The 22,242-nt window shown below is 35.8% G+C and overlaps 1 protein-coding gene across 7 annotated transcripts in view; it reads left to right on the top strand.

Annotated features, from left to right (window-relative positions):
• Nucleotides 1-22,242, top strand: part of RAB3IP (RAB3A interacting protein) — a 37,977-nt gene that overhangs the window by 14,967 nt on the left and 768 nt on the right. For 4 of the 7 annotated variants that reach the window (XM_063155064.1, XM_063155063.1, XM_063155061.1 and 1 more), the window contains 7 exons: nucleotides 5,927-6,022; nucleotides 8,464-8,541; nucleotides 8,918-9,121; nucleotides 13,877-14,005; nucleotides 16,213-16,325; nucleotides 19,715-19,814; nucleotides 19,919-19,988. In XM_063155064.1, the coding sequence (XP_063011134.1) occupies nucleotides 5,927-6,022; nucleotides 8,464-8,541; nucleotides 8,918-9,121; nucleotides 13,877-14,005; nucleotides 16,213-16,325; nucleotides 19,715-19,814; nucleotides 19,919-19,988 (790 nt within the window). Of the gene's footprint in view, nucleotides 1-5,040; nucleotides 5,060-5,926; nucleotides 6,023-8,463; nucleotides 8,542-8,917; nucleotides 9,122-13,876; nucleotides 14,006-16,212; nucleotides 16,326-19,714; nucleotides 19,815-19,918; nucleotides 19,989-22,242 lie in introns of those variants that run through there. The other 3 variants (XM_063155065.1, XM_063155068.1, XM_063155066.1) reach the window with 2 other exon arrangements.

The raw sequence follows: 22,242 nt of genomic DNA, 5'->3' as shown, positions 1-22,242 counted from the left end.
TTCTGTTGTATTGCTGAGTAGTGGCTTCCTTTGCTAATGTGTGTGTTTGCTTAGCTTTTGGCCACTGAAAGAAAACATTTACCTGAGCTAAACTTGAGGACCTTGCATGTGAATATATAATCCTAGCAGTTAAACTTGGAACCCTCCAAAATAAGAACAAATTAACATCCAAACTTTAGAAAAGCTCTTCTTTACAGTGTATGAAATTACAGCTCATGTACTTGAGAACCACAACTTGGATCTGCTGCTGATATCTTGGAATGATCTAAAAATCTTATTCCAATGTATACCACTTTGTCTCTTAAAGATGGAAATGTTTCCTATTTCACTCTAAAATTTGTTAAGGCTGTTCTTAAGGAAGTGGCATGAAGGCTGCTAGGACATAATTAACTGCATGTTATATGTTTTCAAGCTCTTTGTGTGGTCTTAACAGAAGCAATTCAGCACTAACTTGTGACTGTTGATGTCAGAGTTGTTGCTAATTCTCAATTCTTCATGTGATTCTTACCAGTGTTATACTGGAGAGGTAACTTGCTTTGCTTGTCTTTCTAACCTTGCACTGTTTCAGAATTGCTTAGTCATGGCAGGGGTCTGTACAGACTCTACAACCACAAACCTCTTCCTTCCATTATACCCACTTTCTTCCTCTTCCTGCATGAGGACTACTTTTTCCCATCCCTAACTCATCTCTGGTATCTTTCCTCCAAAACTCATGGCTGTTCACATAGTGCTGCATCCTCTCTGTGATATTCATGTGTCATGCAATCTTTAAACTTCTGTTTCCAAGCACACTCACTTCTGTTGATGAGAGCTCAGTTCAAGACCTCTAGGGATGTAATGAATAGGTAGTGTCTTTGTGTAACTGGTTGTCTTTTGTGTAATGGCTTTAAATTCTCTGTAATTCTCTGAGCTGTTTACTAGTGAGAAAAATGAGAATTACAATTTGCACTTGAAGCTTATTGAGCCTGGAAGCTTTACAGGCTACAGAGAGTGAACAAAGTAAATGCAAATTTGCTATTTTGCATTTTTCATTTGTTCCAAATTTCCTGCTCAAACTGTGTGCTATTGTACTATACATTAAAGATTGTTTTGAATTTGTTGCAGTTGTGATCAGAAAGGGAACTAGAAAGGAAAATGAAACTTTAAAGTTTAGGAATCCACTAATTTTTTCCCTTTGCTTGGAGTGCAACTTCTTTTTAAAAGTGCTGTCAGTTTTTTTTATATTAGATAATGCATGTATGCCATGTATTTGTTAGACATTTCAATATGGTTCCTGAATAAATTATTCAGTAATAGTAATAGAATAAGTATTATTTTTTTCCTGCTTTGTGTGTGCCTTGGATTTCTTAAGACTATAGACTTCTTAAAATGAAAGATGTTGCTGGCAAGATTGTTAAAAAAAGTCTTTCAAAAGTTTGTGTCTTGATGAGAGAAAATACACTTTCTACTTCAATCTAGATTAGTTGCAGCATCAGATCATGTCATAAGATTGGGAGGGAAGGCTGGGTCAGAGGTAAACAGCAGTTCTGAATTCTGTACTAATGGGGCATTTACGATTTTATGTTTGCCTTCAAATGCTCTCTTAATTAAAATGACAGATTTTTTTCAATCTCTCAGACTATTCAGATAATTTTTTGCTTATTTTTTCACTGAAGTGGTAATTTCTGGCTATGTTCTAAAAGTGAAGATGAATGTTTGCTTTAGATCATCTGAACCCTTCTTGTTTCACTAATCTTCCAAAGCAGCATCAGGGAATGGAGAAGGTGTTGACAGACTCAGTGATTGTAATGCCTGGGACCTTATGTCCTCATGTCTCTATGCATTTGTATTTTTCATATATTTTCCATGTTGCTTTGAGCTCTGTCACTGTGGTTGTTGACTGTAGGTCAAGCACAGCAGAGTCTCCAGAGAGTAGGGATGATATTTTGATACATCACTGTATACATTTCATACTTGGTACTTGTTGGAAACACAAATTTAGTGGAGTCCTTGCAAGGGAATATCTTTTGCTTTTCCTCTGAATTAACCAGCATACTGCATGTGTTTTAGGTAGCTTACCTGTAGTTTCTGAGCTTTAGCATTTCATAGTCATGTTTTTTTTTTTGAGTTTTTGTGTGATCTGACCCAAAACTATTTCCATGTCAAAGAAACAGATGTTTTAGCCCTCTTTGTTGGGGAAAGAGCAGTCTGCCAGAGGTGATAGTAACAACGTGCTTGGTTTCCATGATTCCCATGATCTTTTAGAGTAAGATCTGTATAATTAGTAACAAGTAAAACCATGTTTGATTTTTCTGTAGTAAAATGTGAATTAATTATATTTTCCTAGTAGAGTAAAATTGATTTGTTTTCCCATAATACAGTAATTCTTGTGAAAGCGGTGATAGTACAGAATGTACTGTAAATTTCAACATAGTTTGAGAGCCTGATTCCTAAATTTAGAATTTTCTTTCAAAGGCTTCAATTTCTGTATGCATTTTTCATCTCAGAAACAAACAGAGTGTTACAACAAATCTCATGTCTTCAGGTCTGCTGTAAAACATGATGTTTTAAAATCTGCATGGATTAATAATAAACAGTTTCACAATAACTACCCAGGAATTCCAGTAGTACTATACAGTACTATTCAATGTTTTAAAATTTCTGCTGTTTTCTTATAAGTTAACAATAAAAATGAGGGTGTGTTAGAACTGTACTGAAACATATGCTTTCAATCTTTTCTAGAATCAATTTCCAGTTGAATTGTAAGGCCACAGGCTTGTGATGGTTCAAGGTGTCTTGGTTCTCTGGAGGTGTTCTAGCAGTTTCTGGCTGTCTTTGATGAAAGTTTCCACACCTCTTGTGCCATTGCAGTGCATTGTAAGCAGTGAAATTTTCTCAGGAGAGTAGAAAGAAGACTACATGAAAGCAAAATGGAAACATCTTCACCCACACCATAAGATAATTCAATAGCTTGTGAAATTATGCTAAGTTTGCAAGGAGATTCTGGATCTTCTGTCACATCAGATCACTCCCTTGTGAATCTGGTTGCAAAGGACTGATTTTTATGTAGCTTTTTAAACTTGTGTGCTGAGTGAAGACCAGTCAAATAGGAGTGCATTTAATATAAATACTTCTTTGACAACTTCAGAGTTCAGCAATATCCCACAGTTCAGAATTGAGGTGATATCTATAGAAAACGTTCTTTCCTTGGTATTATGCATCTAGTTCTGACTTGGTTAAATTGCTGAGTTAGATGTAGGATGATTTTCTTCCTAGGATGTAAAGTGTGAATTGTTTTGAAGAAGTAATTTGCAATTCTTATTTCACAGTTGTTTTTAAATACCCACTCCATAATCTGAGAAGATCAAAGAGAAATAAACAACAATATGACCCTTTGATAGAGACTTTTTTTAACTGTAAGATTTTTTTCTCTTGAAGTTAAATTTTTCTTGCCTTCTGTAAGTGTGTTTGTAGTGTGCTTTATAATAGTTCTTTATCTTCATGTAGTTACTTTTTCAGAAGTCTAATGTGTAAAGGACTGCAGCATGAATGGTTAGTCTAGCACACAGAGCTGTCGTTTCTGCTTCTTTATTGGGTATGGCTGGGAAGTCTCCAGTAATGCCTTTAAGTCACAGGCAGTAGTAATGTTTCTGATAACTGCCAAGCTTTTTGCTTTGAGCACTCTTCATTTCTGCCTTGCCTAAAAACCCTGAACCTAAATTTGCTTGACAAAAATGTCTTTCATTATGCTGCTCTTGAATCGTGTCATGGAAACTTGTGTAGTGTTTGATAAATCCAGCTGAGCAGCCATGCATAGTAGACTGCCTGATGATGTCTTTTTGTTGAGAAACTTTACTCATCTCCCTAAATTTTAGTCTAATCTCTCCTGATCTTTCCAGTTGCAGGCAAAATGTAACTGTTTAAAGTAAGTAGTGTATCAGTAGAGGTAGGTGAACCTGGGGTTGTTTTACTTGCATTGTTAGTTTGACAACCCTTTACCTGAATATTGATACAATCTGCTTTTAAGAGGTATGTAGCATTGTTCTTATAAATCAGGGAAGTAAGCCAAAAGAAATGTTGATGTTTCCTCTGCATTTATAGGAAAAGTTTCAACTCTTTTTTGAGCTTCAAGCATTTTGCTTCAGAATCTTCTTTTTCCTGATTAAGAACCATACTTTATATGGAAAATACTTTAAACCAACACAAAATAATTAAATTCCCCCCCGCCCGCTTTTTTTTTTTAGTGTCTTTCTTTTTCTATTTTTTTTTTGTTTAGTTTTTTGTATTCATTTCTCCTTCTCATGCCTCATCTGTAGCTATTTTCCTGCTGCCTTTTGGGGTTTTTTTTTTTTGAGAAAGAGATAGGTCACTGTGTGCAGAGTAGTAGCTAGCAAGTAAGATTTGAATAGAATTTGAGAAATACCAAGTTTGGGAAAATCCCCATCATTTAAGTGGTACCTCTGAAAATAGTTGCAAATTGAAGCAAAAAAATCCAAATGACAAAAAAACTAGACTAAAAATCAATCAAAATGTCCGAAGTTAAAACCAAATAAAAGAAGGATAGAATAATGCCTTTGATACTAAATGATTCCAGAAGAGTCCCTAAACTCTTGTCCAGTCTAAGACCTGAAGTCAAACAGAAGCCTTCACCTTACATAAAAGTGTATTGCCAATTTTACTGCCTAAATTGAGAGCAAGACCTAATACCAGCATGCTACAAAGCAAAATGCAGTTTCCCACATAGTTGTATGCAACATTTCTTCAGTCATGAAGACTTTGAAGGAAATACTAACCACCTTCCAAAAACACCAAAGAAGCTGCAATTTGGGCCTTTTTTATGACTCTCTTGTGACTGTCCTCCCATAGTTTTCTGAAGGCAGCTATTTTTTACTGGCTTGTGGAGGTTTTTGGAGCAAATCATTGCTAGATTGTATTTGAAATCTTTAACCTACTAGTGACAGTCTTTGGTCTTGCATTTCAGGAACGGTGGCAGTGTAATACCTTTCTTGGCAGGGAGAAGTGGAAAAAGAGGAGATGGATGGGGATGAGAAGGGAGCTAGGGCCAAAAAGAGTTTGAAAGGTCAGAATTGGCTACTTTTCTTTCTTTTACTTTATCTCTGCATCTTTCTCTTTCTGCAAGATCCCAGGGTTTAATGGATACAGAAGGGGAGAAGAATGTTCTTTCAAATTTCTTGTCAGCTTTTTTCTACTTCTCTGCAAAGTACCCCACTTTATCCTCAGTATGGATGAGATTGGGCATATGTCACTATTTTAGTGCCAAATCTGTGTTAAAATATTACTGCAAGAATGGGTATGGTCAGATATTCACTCAGATTTTAGTGGGGTGGACACTAACATTTTGAATTTCATAAAGTTGCTTTAATTTTATTTCTAAATCTGCATAAACAAGGGCAAGGATATAATTAAAGAACAATTTTAGAAATATTGTAAAGAGATATTTGGAAGACAGTATTTATAGTAAAATATGTTTTAAGATTTGTTTAGAATTGCAGACTGTTTTGAGCCAGTGCTTTTTTATTTTTTAATAATTTTTTTTAAAAGGCTTACTTTAAACGTATTTTAAGGAATGGGTAGATGAACTGGTGTTCTGTCTGTCCCAATAATTAATTTGATCTATATTTTATGTGAATACAGTCTTTTATACTTCCAGGGGAAAAAAAAAGTGGAAGTGGTGTTTAGCTTAGGTATACATTAGATTGCCCTGGTATAATTCTGTACAGCAGGAAGAAATAGCTATAAATGCATAGCATTAATTTAATTGCTTTTAGTGTTATGATGACTATTTTGAAAGGCTTTGTGTAGCAAAGGTTTTATGCTCCTCTGATTATTTGCTTTAATTTTTTTGTCCCCCCTCTCTTGTGGTATTAGCTTTAAAAGGCCAAATTACTACTCTAAGTCAGAATAAATAACTTTCAATTTTCCATAGGAGCTGAAGTTAAAAGATGAAGAATGTGAAAGGCTTTCTAAAGTGCGAGATCAACTTGGACAGGAATTGGAAGAACTTACAGCTAGTCTGTTTGAGGTTTGTTGGAGTCTTCCATGTGATATACTTAAGGGAAGCTGAGCCAGATGTTTTATGTAGAACCAGTGTATTGTATGCTGAATTTTTCTGCAATAAGTGCATAAAAGGATTTGTGTCCTGAAGACTTGGGTGTGTGGAAGTAGAGGCTTAAGAGAAAGCAGCAGACTTTTCAATTAGATGCGAGACACTGTATTGAGCTTGTCAATCTGCCTAGACACAAAATGAAGAAAATAAGGGAAATAAATCAGCTTATTTTTTGGCATAACTATTTTGAGACAGCTTCTCTGTCTGACAATAAGGCTATCTAGATAAGAGCTAAATTTGGGGTTGCCATGGTGACTAAACAAAAAAATAACGTAGTTCCAGATGAATGGAGGTAGCAAGTACATAACTTAACCATGCTTTCAGCTTCTGAATTTTGGCTCTGGCAGCATGCTACACCCACAGGCTTCAAAAGAAGCATTACTGCTGAGTGATGCACCAGGATGAAACCTGGTTACCAAGTGAGAAGCCAGAACTTTCAGTGGGACCTTGCATTTGAGGAAAAGGCAGTAGTACCAGCAAAGATTGTGAGATTGTATTACACAGAAATAAAATGCTAAATCCATAACTTGTAGTAGGATCAGTTCTCATTTTATCTTAAGAATATATATAGGAATGCTTTGGGCCTAAATTGTGGTATCTTTAGCTGTCAGAATACATTTCATAATCCATGGATGATTTATACATTTACTGAATTGTAAGTATTGGCTTTCAGCGTATGCATAAAGATACAACATTAGTTATGTTTTAGAAGAAGTGTTTAAGCCTATGATGTTGCATAAAAGTGCTATTAAACATTCAAAAATCAAATTACAAAGTACATCCTGGTAGAGCAAGGTTACTTAAAATATTAAGCAGTCCCGTTGTATAAAAAAAGAAATAGAAGAGTGGAAGGGTATTTTATAGTAGAGATACTTGTGTGTGCTGGGGGGAGGAAAGTGTCGGGAAGGTAACTGTGGAGGAGTAAAAGGAAAATTATTGGTGACATTTTTTATTTATAACATTGCATTGCTTAGAACAGTGGGTCACTTTGTAAAAATATGTTTGAAATACATTTTATTAGTAATAATAGTTTGAGTTTGAATTGTCCAGACTGTTATAGGCATGTTGCCCTAAATTTTCTTTTGTGATTTCTTTTCACTTAGAGGCTTTAACAAGACACAGTGGTGAGGTTTTTTTTTGCACTGGGATCTGCAGTCCTTGAATTCATGTTTAATTTTGCATCCCACTAATTTCAGCAGCCATATAAATGGATATGCTAGGGCTTATATTGCTGCATCCCAGTGGAGGATTGAGACTTGTTTTGCACAGCTGGGTGCATATATTACATTATTACTCTGTAATAGCACAGTGACATGCTTTGCTTTCAAAGATCCATCACTAAGCAGAAACTGCATGGTCAATGTTAAATGTATTTGTACACATTGTATAAATGTGTATGTTCCCATTCTTGCATGTGTCTTGTTACATACGAGAATTTTACAAACCCATACTATACAGCTGTGTTGTATGCTAGTGGGAGCCAGATCTTTTGGTATGACAATGTATGAACTTTTTTGTTTTATTTATATAGTGTCCAGATGTGCTAGGCGCTTTACAGATATGAAAAGGATCCTATCCCAAGTAATTTGGTTGCTGGCTCTGATATTTCCATTTTTGTGGCCTTCAGTAAGTACCATGTGAGAACAGTAATTTGATCATAGGCACAAATTGCTGGATCAGAGCCTAAACAAATACAATATACAGACAAAAGGCTTAGAGTTATGAGGTAAAAGGACATTGGAAAAACCCTCAGTCCTTTTATGCTTTATTGGCTTAGCCTTGTTTCTTTACTTGGATTGTTTTATTCGTGCTTTTTCCATTCTACTTAAAAAATGTTTATTAAATAATGAAGTGTTTTTATGCTGTTGTTTTGTCTTTTTTATTGATGGCAAGAATTTAGACTTCATAGTTTGACTGGTTCCTTCATGCCGAAATTTACAGTTGTCTGAAACTGGTTATTCTGGCTACAAGGGAGAAGTTCTTTTGAATGTGCTACTGTGCCTATGTTGCTTTTGTTGCTACTGGTTGAGTCTTTCTCTTGGGGGTCAAGGAACTTGTCAGCCACCGGAGTGTGTCTGGAGCCTGGTGTTCATGACAGGTATTGTTCCTGCTGCAGTGGGGTAGGTGGAGTTGCTGAATTTCTGAATTTGGGCTCTTGACCCAAAATAGTTGGCCAATGATGAATCAAAAATCATAGATTTGTAGGGATTTTTTTTTTTAACATAGCTATTTGGTTTCAGACTGTTGCACATCTTAATAGTCACAAGTAGTCTTCATGAAGCAAAAGTATGTTATTAGTTGTTGGATTTTTCATAAATTTGTGTGAAGCATTTACACTAGCTAAACATCTTTTATAGGAAGCACACAAAATGGTTAAAGAAGCAAATGTCAAACAAGCTGCAGCAGAAAAACAGTTAAAAGAAGCACAAGGAAAGGTGAGTTTTTTCCCAGCTTGTTTGCTTTGTATGTTCACATGGTTTTAAATCTGAAGTGTGAATCATAAAGCTATAGGTAGAGGATTACCTGTATGCATTTTTAGAATGTATACTCAATTGTTTTGTGTTGCTTTACATACTCTTAGCGAACACCCACGGACACGGTGTTTCAGTGTCATGTCAGCCAGCAAGGTGCATAGGAAGCCAGTGCTACTACAGTATGCAATTGCCTGGGCACCTGTGTGTTAGTACTGTTGGAAGATGAAGTTTTGGTTTGCAACGAGATAGCTGGGGGTGTTTTTAATTGATTTAACATATTTATAAACTAATATATTTTTTGTTTGTTAATTACTTTATTCCCCCCTACCCTGTGAAGATTGATGTCCTGCAGGCTGAAGTAGCAGCATTGAAAACACTCGTATTGTCTACTTCACCAACATCTCCAACTAAGGAATTCCAGTCTGGTGGAAGAACTCCTTTTAAGAAAGGCCATGCAAGGAACAAGAGTACAAGCAGTGCTATGGGTGGCAGTCATCAGGACCTTACCATGATGCAGCCAATTGTAAAAGACTGTAAAGAGGTAATGTACAAGGATCTTTCTCTTTTTGCTGATAAACTGGCTTTATTGTTTTGTTTTACTCATAATAAATAGAGTATATCTTAAATCTTCATTTAATGCTTATTATCTTAGAGATATTTTTCATTAATGAAAGAACTTTCTTTACATACCAAGAGGAAGTGATTTTTCCAAGTCTGATTTACCTTTAAATCATTAAGGGAAGATGAGATAAGATTTCAAATATTGAAATTGCATTAAAAATTTTAATTGGTGATTAAAAAACCCTAAACAATAAACCAAACAATATAACTAAATGATAGGTCCTGGTGAACTTCATGAAATCCATCACTGAAAGTTCATAAACTTTCATAAAGGTTGTATAAACTGTCATAGAAAAGAGGAAGAGTAATTTTATAGATCAGTAGTGGGTGAAAGAGGCCAGGGAAAAGATGAAATCAGTAATTTATTAGAGAACAGGTGCTAAGTCACTGGAATCCCGAGTCCTATCTGTTTTTTGGGTTTTTTTTGTGTGGGTTGGAGTTTTTTTGTTTGGTTGGTTTTTTTTGGTTGGTTTGTTTGCTTGTTTTTTAAATCTACTCATGTCACTGAAATTAGGGAAATAATGTGGCAAGGGGTTGGTACTTGGAATGGTAGTAGCAAAAATTGACCAAAGTGTGGAGAAGGAGCTTATTTTATTGGATGGTTAGTAAAACAGCAGATGAAATCCTAAAATCAATAAATGAGAAATGAGGCATTTAGGAAAAAAATGCAAATAGCAAGCTTGCTCTTGGAAAAGAAAGCTCTTGGAAAGAGCTACATTGTGCTGGAAAAAAACCTAATATCCTTGTTGATCATTGTCTGAAAACCCCATCTCAGTGTTCAGTGATGGTCAAAGGCGTACAGAGAGTTAAGAATTTTTAGGAAAGGAATAAATAACAAAAGATCGTATTGTACTGCTCTATAAACATGTAGTAAGAGTGTTTCTGTACATGCAGCTATGATATATTCATCCCAGAAGGGACACTGAAAATAGCTCGAAGTGTAACATAGATGGTCAAACCTGATGGAAAGATTTCTGTGTAGAGATACTTGAGGTAGAAGAAAAATCTCTGCCATCTCAGGTGACATGGAGAAGATGAATGATGAACACTTATTAATGAATTAATGAAAACTCTGGAACTTAAAAAGAAAATAATTTAGTCATTACTTAATGAAATATTTTCATGAGGAAATAAGATTAAAAATACGTTCAAAAGAGTCATGGAAAGTGACCAAAAAAAAGCCTCTCAAGATATATAGAAGATAGATATGACATTTGGCTTGGAAAGCTTCTTTAGCTACAGACTGCTAGAAGTTGTGAGACTGTCAAAGATTACACATCACTATCCTTCCCCTCAGATGTCTCTTCAGCCAGCTCTGTGGCTGCTGGCTATTGTCAGACAGATGATATGCTGACTGGATCCTTACACTTCATTTTACCATTAATTGCATTTGTATTGGGCACCATTTTACTATAGAAAAATTTTACTGGAAAGTTACTATAGAAATATTTTACTAGAAAATTAAGGCATCTTCTAGTTGATGTTTCATACTCAAAAAAAATCAGATTATTTGCAACCTACTTGCCCACTTTCAGTGGTATCAAGGATTTTTCCTTACTAAAACTGAATCCTTGTTGCCCTTCAGAAAAGGGAGAACTGGAATGGAATCTAATTACTTTGTAAGCATCACGCCGAGGTCATGACTCAATGAAATTTTTTAGTGTTGGGCAAGAGCAAGAGACCAGAAAAATCTGTTTTGCCACAGTTTCTCATGGAGAGAAGGTGGTGATTGTGGAGCACATGCTGCAGAAGAACCAGTCTGCCTGATGCTTTTCTTTAGTTAATTCACCTTTTTCTTGGCTGCATAAGGAGACACTTCAAGGCTGCCTAAGGCTGCTCAAATTGGTGACTTTCCTACCAGTGACAGCCCAGGGAATCACTAAGAAGCACATTGGCTTTCCACCCACTGGGACTTGAGCATTTTTATTTCTCTTCTGAGTGAGAGTATTTAATGGAATGTAGAATGGGTGAAAAAAACCAGGAATACCTTTGGCATGTTAGCTAAGACATTGTTTCAAGCAGGGGATACATGCCTTCCCAGCCGTTCCTGTTATCTAGTGCTTTGGCATTTTGTTTACTGGCTTTATTTGTGGCTGCTCTAAGGTAAATTTTTTGCATTTCTTGGAGTTTGGGTCTGGAACCCTAGTTCAGTCCCATTCTTGCTTGTTCATGCCACTGAGTTTTTACTTTTTGGATCTTATTCTTCTGAGTGACTTGACTTCTAAGGGGGTCAAGAGTACCCTTGCTCAGGGCTGTGTATTGGCCCTGAGCCAATAGATTTGGAGCCTTCTGCAGAGTCTGCCACCTAGAGCTTTGAGTTGTGGGATGGAGCTGGGTGTAAATATGGTCAGCTCTCAGATTTCTTTGTGGAATGTAGACAGAGCCTCGAGAGTCACTGTCCACCCTAAATTGCAGTGGGGCTAGAAAGCTGCCAACATCTCAGAGAAATATTTCCTAGTATGTGGTAGTAAGCTCTAGATAAATAAACATGTCTAATAAATTTCAGTATTAAAAAGATTGAGATAAGCTGCCCAGATCTCAAACAAGTATCTGCCTCACCAGAAATGTTGATAAATGCATCACAGTTTTTCAAAGAGCTGAGATATTTTGGTGATATCATATTTACTGTAATGAAAGCATAAAAAATTTAACTGGAATTGTTATTACATTCAATTGTAAGTTTAATTTCAGGTAATCAAAACTGGGATCTAGTGAAACCATATATAAAGGCAGGGAGGAGATACACATCACACATTGTAGATTGAAAATGAAGATCATCAGGCTGTGGTCACTGAACAATTCTTCTCAAGGCAGCTTGTTATAAACTGTTGGTTTAGGTAAAATTGAGTAAATATAGAAAATAACCAAGTTGATAAGAAATGCATCTTAATTTTTAGAATTCTAGAGTACAAGTAAAAAATTGATGTTTTTCTGCTGGTAACTCTTGATTGTATTAATTTTAAAGCCAGACCTGAGATGGGTTTAAGTTATGGGAAATGTTCCTTTGGGGAGCAAGTTACACCTATTGAATTGCACTTGTACCATGAAGTTGGTGGCTTAGCAACCAGAACAATTATGGATTAGCTTAATTAAGATAGTTGTTCCTGATTGTACCTGAGCATAATGCAAGTGGCTCTAATGAAAAACAAAATTTCCAGTCTAATTTTTGTAAGTTATTTTTCAAGGAAAAAAAAGAAAAAAGTTTAACCAAAACCCCCTGCAAATGTTGAAAAGAACTCCCCAAAGCATACATGTAAAAGAATGGCAAAGTACTGAGAGCTCAGGAGGGGTGATGCAGGGGGAATGAAAAAGAGACTGAGGTTGGTTCGAAGCAGCATATTGTTCTTTTAAATAGGATTAAAAATCAACTTTTAGTATGTGCTATTTCCCCATTTCACCATCTTATCTGTCTTTTCTTTAATTGTACAAAATTTTAGATTCACATCCTGGCTTGTCTTTCTCCTGCAGTGTACATCCTTTCAATAGTTTTAGTTTTAGGAGTACAGGCTGCTGTAGCTCAGCAGACTGAAGGTGCTGAAGCAGAATGTCCAAACCAGTCTGGGGCTGGTGCTGCATGTCCCTTTGGGACTGGAGTTGGTTTTATGTGTTGGATTAGGAGCACGTGTCAGAAGCACTCACCCCCACTCTGCCTGGAGCCCATGAAATGTCTTTTCCCAAGTAACCCTAAAGCAGATGATGTGCTCTGGGAGCACCTCAGTGTGCTCGAGCTGTTAGTGGGTAGCAAGCCTGTGGGACAGAGTGCCTCATAATGCAAACAGATTTTTCATAACAACCTAGTACCCATCTCTGGAGCACCACACTGGGTAGGTGCCATCCCGCTGCTAGCTGATCTCAGCCTTGAGATGACAAAACAGGGTGTTTTCAAAGAAGATACAATTATCTTTTCCTAACACAGAATACAGTTCTTCTGAGCATGATTTAATAGGTAATTTTAGCATTTCCTCTTTGCCTAGAGGAGCTGTTGGGGGAGCAGGCTCAGAAATCATTCCCAGCAACCATCATTGCCTTTCTGTTGTAGGGAGGTGTAGGAGAGAGTTTTAACATAAAGAGGAAAAGTGAAGAATAACGATGTACTTTTAAATGAGTTGTACTTTGACTTCCTCTTTTCTTAGAATACTCAATGTGTTAGTATGTTTTCTTTTAGTGTTTGGATAGCAGCAAATTGGAGTCAGAAGCAGCATGAACATGTAAGATGTCTAGGATTGCAGTTGTTTTCTTTGAATTTCTCTGCTTTTCTTAACTTACATAAATGGAGGTGAACTAAAGTACTTTAAGGAAGATGCATGAAGATGGAAACTGCTTTCTGACTTTTCCTAAGTATTTCAAAGCTGTCTGTAAGCATAGGAAATGGGGGAAAGGTCATTAGCTTGTAGTGGTATTGTGCAGTGGTAACCAGTAAAGGCATTATCTCTGTGTATTGAAAATCACATGTTTTGATTTGCTTGAATTTACAGGCTTAGGAAAGTGGATTGAGGAAGGTATTCATAGCTGAACCATGATAGCATTCTTTCAATTTACACATCACATTCTTTCAATTTTTCCATTACAATAGAAAGCATTTTCATGCTTATTATTTACCTGTGGATGTTTGCAAATGATTGACACTAGTGTTATAATTATGTTACTAAAATATATGAATTTTTGTGTGTTCTAGGCTGACCTGTCTCTGTACAATGACTTCAGGTCTTGGAAGGATGAGCCTACTATGGACAGAACATGTCCTTTCTTGGACAAAATTTATCGGGAAGATATTTTTCCATGTTTAACTTTCTCCAAAAGTGAGGTAATGGAAATGGTCAAAATGTGCTCACTGATATCTTCCCCTTAAATATGTTACATGGAACAAAAAGACTATTATATTGTTTTCAATATGAAGTTTAACCATTTTTGTTTCATTAGTCTGTGGCAATTTACAGTGAAGTCCTAAAGTTTGACCATTTTTTTTCTTCACTATTCTATTCCATTTGTGCTCTTCCAGATATGGCCTTTTTATGTCTACTTCTTCAAATGTTATGCCTGTCTGTTGGAATCTGATCTTTGTTGGAATGGATGGAAGTTTTCTTCCTGATACTTCAAATAGAGTGTAAAAATTGTATTCTATGTCTTGTTTATATAGGGGGTAGTAGAGACAAAGATACTTAATTTTGTGGACTGATTTTCTCTCATATCAGTCAAAGCAGACTGCAAGCATAGTCTGGGCCTTTTCTTGAGGAGAGGTTTGAGTTACAAGAATTAGGCTTAGGGATTTAAGATTCAACAGGGGAAGTTGGTGAATATGGTTTTAAAGGAATCAAATTAGGAGGCTTTTTTCCTTGTGTTATTCCCACACACTCACCCATACAGAGGAAATACTGGAGTTTCACCTATCCTGGGAATAACATGGAACTGATTGCAGATCCAACTGCTTTACTGAGTTTTTGTCCTTAAGCACCATTTATAGGCTGTACTTGTGGTACCTGTCAGTAGGAAAAGGGACCATATTCATAGGTCTTTATTAAAATCAGAACAAGACATTTTAAAGTCCTAAGTATTGATATTCTTTCCCAATAAAATTAAACACCTCACATAGAAAACCCTACATTTTCTTCATAATGTTCATGTGTTGTTTTCAGGGGATGTTATGTTCTTTTCCCGTGCTTTTCATCTACTGTTACTTGCTGGCTGTAAGCACATGCAGTCTTTTAGTCAATTGTATACCAGTTTATTATGGTTAGTGTACAGCATCATATGAACCTCTCCCACTAAAAATTTACTTGGTTACTATGGGAATTAAATTGCTTCTGCAGTATATGTAAGTAGGCCATCCTGTTGTCTTTTGCAGTGACTTAATTTTGGAATGTGTTCTTCATTGGTAATATAAGTACTGTAGATTTGTATTGCCTTTTAAGGGAAGAATGAGGCTTCTAGCACTTGTCAGTTGCACCATTTATTGTTTCCAAACGCTGTGGTAGTGACCAACTTCTGTTTTACTTGGCTATTGATGCTAGTGTGCAGTTAAACCAAGCAGTAAATTACACATGTATTGTGTTATTGAATAATTGAAATTGCAGCTGTGTGAATGGTTGAAGTATTACATTAACTCTCAGTAGCCTCTTGTGTGTATGTGTAGTGTTCTGCTTTTGGCAGAAAGAGTATTTCATATGAACTACTTTAATAGTAACATTCTGGTCTTAAAATAATTAAAGTGCAATAGAAAAAAATACGTTTATTACTTAGTGGTAAAGAACCTTGGCACAAAATTATTTCATTAGTAATGTAAGTTGCACCTTTTTTTAAATCAAGTAATTACTATTATTTGAAACGGTGGTCTTGGACAAATGTTCAGTCCAACCAAGCAAAATGGTCACATTTCCAGTGTCTTATGATTGCTTGTAAGGAGTGAACATAAAAAAACCTGCGCAAAGTTGCCCTTTAAGTAGGCTAGTGTTTGAAAGTTGCAACTGGCTTTTCTATATATTGTTCAGTCTTACTTCTTTGAACACCTTGCTAGACCTATCTTCAGCTGAAAACAGTGACATAACATTTCCTTGTTTTATTTAAGATAAAGATGTATGGAGCATAATTTTGTATTTTTCATAGAGCACAATAAAATCAGACCATTTTATAAAAATAAAATTTGTGTGATATTCAGTCTCTGACAAGAGCATAGCATATATAAATACATGTGCTATTTGGGTGTATGAGGAAAGGCTGAAATACAGTTAGTGTTTTAAACATGCTTTACTACATTCCTGGCTGTAAAGGAAGCTAGGTTGCCTCAGGGAAGGCAGGGTTATTTGTAGGGCAGAATTTAAACATGAGCCTGGAAATGGGACCTCTTGCTCATGGTAAAAGCGAAATCTTATTTGTAATAGAATTTTTGTTTGGTGAGTTGATATTTTTTTTTTCTCCCCTGTGGTCTTAACTTTCCAGAATAAGAAATATGTCACTGCTTTGAGGCAATGGATGAAGCAGAGCTGTTTTTAACTGTTTTCTAATTTTCTCTTGCAGTTGGCCTCAGCTGTTCTGGAAGCTGTTGAAAACAACACTCTGAGCATTGAACCTGTTGGCTTGCAACCTGTTCGATTTGTGAAAGCTTCTGCAGTTGAATGTGGGGGACCAAAGTATGTTGAGCTGACACAGGGGGATACTCTTGACTCATTTGAGTTCTCTTGTCTTGAGAAAACTGCTATCAACTGATTACCTCAGTCAAATTTGTGTATCTTAAATTTAATTCCCTAAAAATCTAGGACTTCAAAATTGTTGTTACAAATTTTGTGGGAAAGTAAGCAACTAATAAATGAAACTTTAAAAAAATCCCCTAATATAGAACAAACCTTATAATCTGGGGAGAGCTTGACTTTTGCTTGTTTTGATGCATTGACCCTGAAAGTAACATTCACCTCTTCAGAGAAGGGCATTCTGATACTTAAACCAGATGGCTTTGAATTGGGGGCTCTCAGCTGGAAAGCATCATGAAAGGAATAGGTATTGAAATAGTACAGGCTGGGTTTATGACATCTGGAGTACTTGTGGCATAAAAAATTCAGGACATACGTAGGACACTAACAAAGGTAGCTGAAATATTTGAGAAATATAGAGAGAGTTGATCCTCTGAATTTGAGCAGGAGGAATGTAAGTGGGAATGAAGATGGATGAGAGCTGGAATCTGAAATACATAGGAAGTATGCTTGAATGACAGGAAGGAAGGTTATTTTAGAAATTCTGGAATGGTCCTAGAGAAATGTGAAGCAAGACTTGTCAGGTGCTGATACAAACATTGAAATTGGGTAGGAGGGACTTGCCTGAGGCACTGAGGCTTTGATTATGTGGAGAAGGAAAGGGGTTGTAGGATGCCTTAGTGGATGTTGGAGTAAGAAAGCAAGGTCAGTCTAGATATTAATCTGAAGCCTTCCAAATCTTGAGAAAGACTTGACCATTTTGTTGGAAGTATTTTGGACAAGTTGACAATTTACTCTGTAATATTTGATTTGCGAGAGTTCAATTTTATAATAGAAACTTTTCATAAGAATGTTTTCATCTGACTCTTAAGATTTCTTTCTTTCTTATTGCCATTGCTTTTTAATTGTTTTTCCTCTGACTGTAATAGAAACTATAACTGATGCATCTCAAAATTATTTATTTTCTCTTTAAAGAAGCTGTATAAAATGAAAATTTGTTTTGTGTCTTTTATGACTTAGACTTTGATCCCTTCTAGTCTGCAAAGTTCAACCATTCAAATTTTTTTCAACTTCCTCCTGTCACTAGAACACACTCATCAAAAGGGCCTACACCAGTAATGGAGCTAGTCAAGGAGTAGGGAATTCCTATCCAAGATCTGCCACTGTAATCTGTGTTCTATGAAAGCAGTAGAGAATCTGGACAGTCAGAAACCACTGAAACAAATCATGTGTCATTAAAAAACAACTGACAAATGGATTTGAAATCATTGTGGTTCAAGCAACTTTGCCACATCTTGATGTGATGAAGTACTTAACCCAAACGGGAGACTCACCTGCATCATTCAGAAATTTCTGGAGATTTTTAACTTGTTTTCTCTAGTGTAGGATAACTTTTAAATCAGAACTTAGAAAATCCTTACATATTTGGCAAGATAGAGATTCATGTTTTGGGATGACAATGCATAAGTTGTAACTTACTTATTTTACATATACCAGAAGGTCAGGCAAATTCTTCTCTCCCTTTTCCAACTCTTCTGTACCAACAAAAAGTTCTGTGCTGCTGCTTGTAGATAAGTAATAGGTAAGGAATCTGCAGTATTTAAGTGTAATTTTACAGTAGTTGTGCTTTGCCTTATCTATTATTACTTGCACTGAACGGGAAACAGGTGTTGCAGTTTTCACTGAATCAGCATAGCAGTTTCACGTTTATATTTTTATATGGTGCAAAATGCTTTTTTAATTGAAACTATGGGCTTAAATGGGTGACTTAATATAGACAAACTGAAAATAAACAATAACAAAAGCCAGAGTAATGTTTTTAAAGAAGTGATTTTGTTGTACCTTTGCATTTTGTTGTACATTTGTGTGGAGTTAAAAAGATGCATAAAATAGTGAGTAACAGCCCAAATAGCATAGTGAGGGGTGGAGGACAGAAAGCTGTGATAGTAGTACAGAAGGGTTCTGAATAGACAGAAGTTAGTGAATAGTAACTGTGATGGTGTGTAGGGAGTGCTGCTGTAACAAAAGGCAGCTGGGTTTCCCCACAAGATTCACATCATTGTGCCCAAGGGGAACAAAGTGCTGAGCTGTGTGTGCTGTACAGCACAGAATGAGTCACCAGCAGGAGCCCTCGGCTTTCACTGCTGTCATGGAAGACAACACAGAGAAGGCAATTATGTAACCAGAAGAAAAAAGCAGTTTTATTTTCCTAGCACTGAAAGTTTGTCTTCTGACAAAAGCTAGACTGAAATTGTGATCCAGCTTGCTTCAGCTACTTTAGGATTTCTTGTATCAATGAACTGATGTTAGTCCTCATAAATTGCTGTGGAAAATTGTATACACGCTTCCATTTTCTCCTGTTTTACATGGTTTTGTGGACCAGTTGCAGGCAATTTAAAAAAGCCTATGAGCCACTGTTCAGAACCACAGAAGCTTAGTAATTTTTGTTTCACTTTTGAAAGGCAGCTTGTTCTTAGACTCCCCAGTTTCATGAGGTAGAAATGGGAGAAAGAAGAGCCAGCAGCTTTTAAAATTAATGAAACAGTGGTTGCCATGACAACCCAATTCATCTGAGAGGCTGTAATACAGACATTCAGAATAAATCAAATTCTTCTCATCTTTAAAAATTCATTGGTTTCCTAACTTGTTTTTTTTGGGAACAGTTTGTGGTGACTAATGACCTTTTCTGAATACTGCATAGTTGCAATACACCAGAAGTAAATTTGATTATTTTACTCTCACTTTTTATAATGGTAACAGAAAGAATTACTGCCAGACAGCCCATTTTCCTTTGTCCCAGAAGATTTTATACTCTGAATGTAAAATATGATTTCAATTTGGGCATAAATACAAAACTGGATTTAAAATGCATCTCAGAGAATTGACTGCTCTTCTGTGAGGCTGAGTTTTTTTTTTTTTTAGGATGAAATACAATATTAAGCATAACTTTAAAAAAATCTGTTCAAGTGTTGGCATCAACTGATACTTTTAAAAATGTTTATTTGACATATCAAGAGTTAATTAAAGAAATCCCACTGTGCCAGAGTTGTCAAGCCAATTTAAATTAGTGAATATGGAAGTGCTTTCCCAGAGCTGAAGAAAGTTTTGGAATTCAAAAAAGGCATCATAATGCACCAGTATTGAAATGAAATTAGACCTTGTGGGACTAAAATAATTGACAACATAATGTAATAATTGCAGCTTGTAAAATGAAGTAGACACATCTATCTGTGCCAATATGAAGCAGTTACATTGACACCATAAACACATGCAATTGTTTAGACATTAATGTCAGATAGGCTTATTGAATCATGTGACCTTTATATTTGTAGGAAATGTGCTCTCAGTGGACAAAGTAAGTCATGCAAGCATAGAATCAAATTAGGAGATTCAAGCAGTTATTACTACATTTCTCCTTTCTGTCGTTACAGGGTAAGTAGATTTACTATTATTTAATTTTGTATAGTAGTTATTTAACTATTTTTCCATGCCTCTATACAAAATTACATTAACCACCATTATTTTTATGAGTTTAGATCACTTCTGTGTGTAACTTCTTTACATATATTCGATACATCCAGCAAGGACTGTTGAAGCAGCAAGATGGTGAGTATAAAAAATTATATTTGACCTATATGAAGAGACATTTATATAATGCCTGTTCCTAAAAGTTGCTCTCTGTGTAACAAAGTTGCTATCTATGACATTACAGGTTATCAGTTAGTCATAGTTGTAATTTTGAGAATATGTTGATATTTCACTCTCCAATAAAGTTCTTTTTTAAAACAACAAATTATAATACATTGATTTTCGGTTCATTTAAAAACCCCTTATGCAATAAGCAATGTTAAAATAAAATCTAACTAGGGGAGGTAGTCACAGTTTTTCCACACAGTGGTCAAAAATCAAATTCCTGTCACAAAATGTGGAGGTATTTTCAGTGCAAAAACTTCAGTTTGGTTTGATCTGGACCATTTTTTCTTTAGCTTGGTGTCTTGGTATGTCTTCTGGTATTGTGCAGTGGCAGTTGAGACAGCTGTTCTTGTCAGACTGTTTTTTCAGGGGGAACTGGCAAGAAAGACAATATTTTGGGTGAAATTGCAAAATGTAAACAGGTAACCTCTTATATATACAGCAAACCTGTAATCATTCATCTGAGTGCAGGTGAGAATTGAGATCATTGCAGTGGCATGGCCAAATCCTGATTAGGGCTCTGGTTATAAATGTAAGGCTTGATCACCCTCCACCTCAAAAGAGAAATATGATTGTTGCTGCCATTGCCTCAGGCTGTGGCTTGGGGGGGTTCCTTACCTTTGTTACCCAGTTGCTTTGGTCATGTCAAAATATCATATCCAGCAACTGCCTACTTAAACTGTTTCTGCACAGTAATTCAGAAATTTGCTTAGCTGGGCTATGTGGTTCTGATCTGTCCATATGAAAGAAGACGTTTGTGAAAACATATTCTCAGTACACCTAGTTACTTGATTCTGGAATTTAAAAATATATTGCATGTTGGAGGCAGAGCTTTGTCTTCATTTTCAAGACCATTTTACCTGTGTTTAAACTGCACACAGTTGATTCAATTGTATTTCCTGTCCAGGTCAAAGAATATTGCCAAACAGCTTTCAGTCCAAATTTTTTTGAAACGGGTGATATCACTCAGGCTTCCAGAAGCACTGAGCACAGATAGTGGAAAAAGTGTCATTAGCCCCATGTCAATAGTAAATGAAAATATTTGCTTTCACTGTGAAAATGTAATTTTTTTTTAGTTCAGTTGCATTTTTGGAAGTAAAGTAAACCAGTTAACATTGTAATATTTATGGATGTTTGTGCATTTCATTATTCCAGTTTTCAAGTGTCTGTGGATTTCCTCCATCAAGAATTTGGCTAGAATTAGCCCTGCTTTCCTACCTCACCTATAGTCATCTCTTCCTGATGTTTCCAAATTTCAAGAGCTCAGGATTTTAGCTACACCCAAATATTTCTAACCTGAGGTGATAGATAGACTTAATTACAAAAAATAATGCTGTTAATTTTCAATGTTAAAGGGTCATGGAATTCACCAGAAATTCAGCTATTTACTAAATTATGTTTAATAAAACCTTCAGATGGTGGTTATTTTTACTGATTTACTAGCATTACTGAAGATCTTGAAAATGTGTTATTTAAGTTTGAATATGGTTTGTAGTCAAAAGGCTTTTACTTTGACCAAAAGGACTTGTGAAGTTTCAACTAAAAAATATTTACTTTGTATTGAGATTAAAAAACCCTAAATTAATGGGTTTTTTACATCATGTAATGAAATATTTTCAACATTATCAGACTGATTTATTCTTCCCAAGAAGTTTGTAAAAAAAACCCCAAAGTTTGGTGTTTCAGCTCAGTTATCATCTTTACCACTAGAACATAGCATTTGCATTTCTAACTTTATGTAAGGATTTCAACAATACATTCACAGGAATGTAGGCACTCATCATAATTGTCTGTATAATGTGCTGCATACACATTATGCTACTATACTACTAATACACCATGTAATTTTTAAGACAGAAGTCACTTATGCAAAAGTGGTTTTGAACTATGGTAGGGAAGACCTTGTGCTTGTTGTTCAGGTTTATGATATTTGTAGACCTTCTACATCAGGATCTTGACTGCATGGAAATTTTGTCTTGAATAATTATTTACCCCATGATTTTGATTTGTATTGCTGTGACAACTACAAGCTTAGGCTATGAATTAGGCTTATCACATTTAGAAAGATACAGATGAGATAAGAAAAAAGGGTCTTTCCTACCCAATTTATTGTTGCTAGTAGATTACTATAGGAAAAAAGGGAGCAAGAAGGATTATAAAAGGTAAA

The sequence above is a fragment of the Melospiza melodia genome, chromosome 4 (genome assembly GCF_035770615.1).
Source record: "Melospiza melodia melodia isolate bMelMel2 chromosome 4, bMelMel2.pri, whole genome shotgun sequence".
Classification (NCBI taxonomy): Eukaryota; Metazoa; Chordata; class Aves; order Passeriformes; family Passerellidae; genus Melospiza; species Melospiza melodia.
This window is presented reverse-complemented; position numbering and strand designations above follow the sequence as displayed.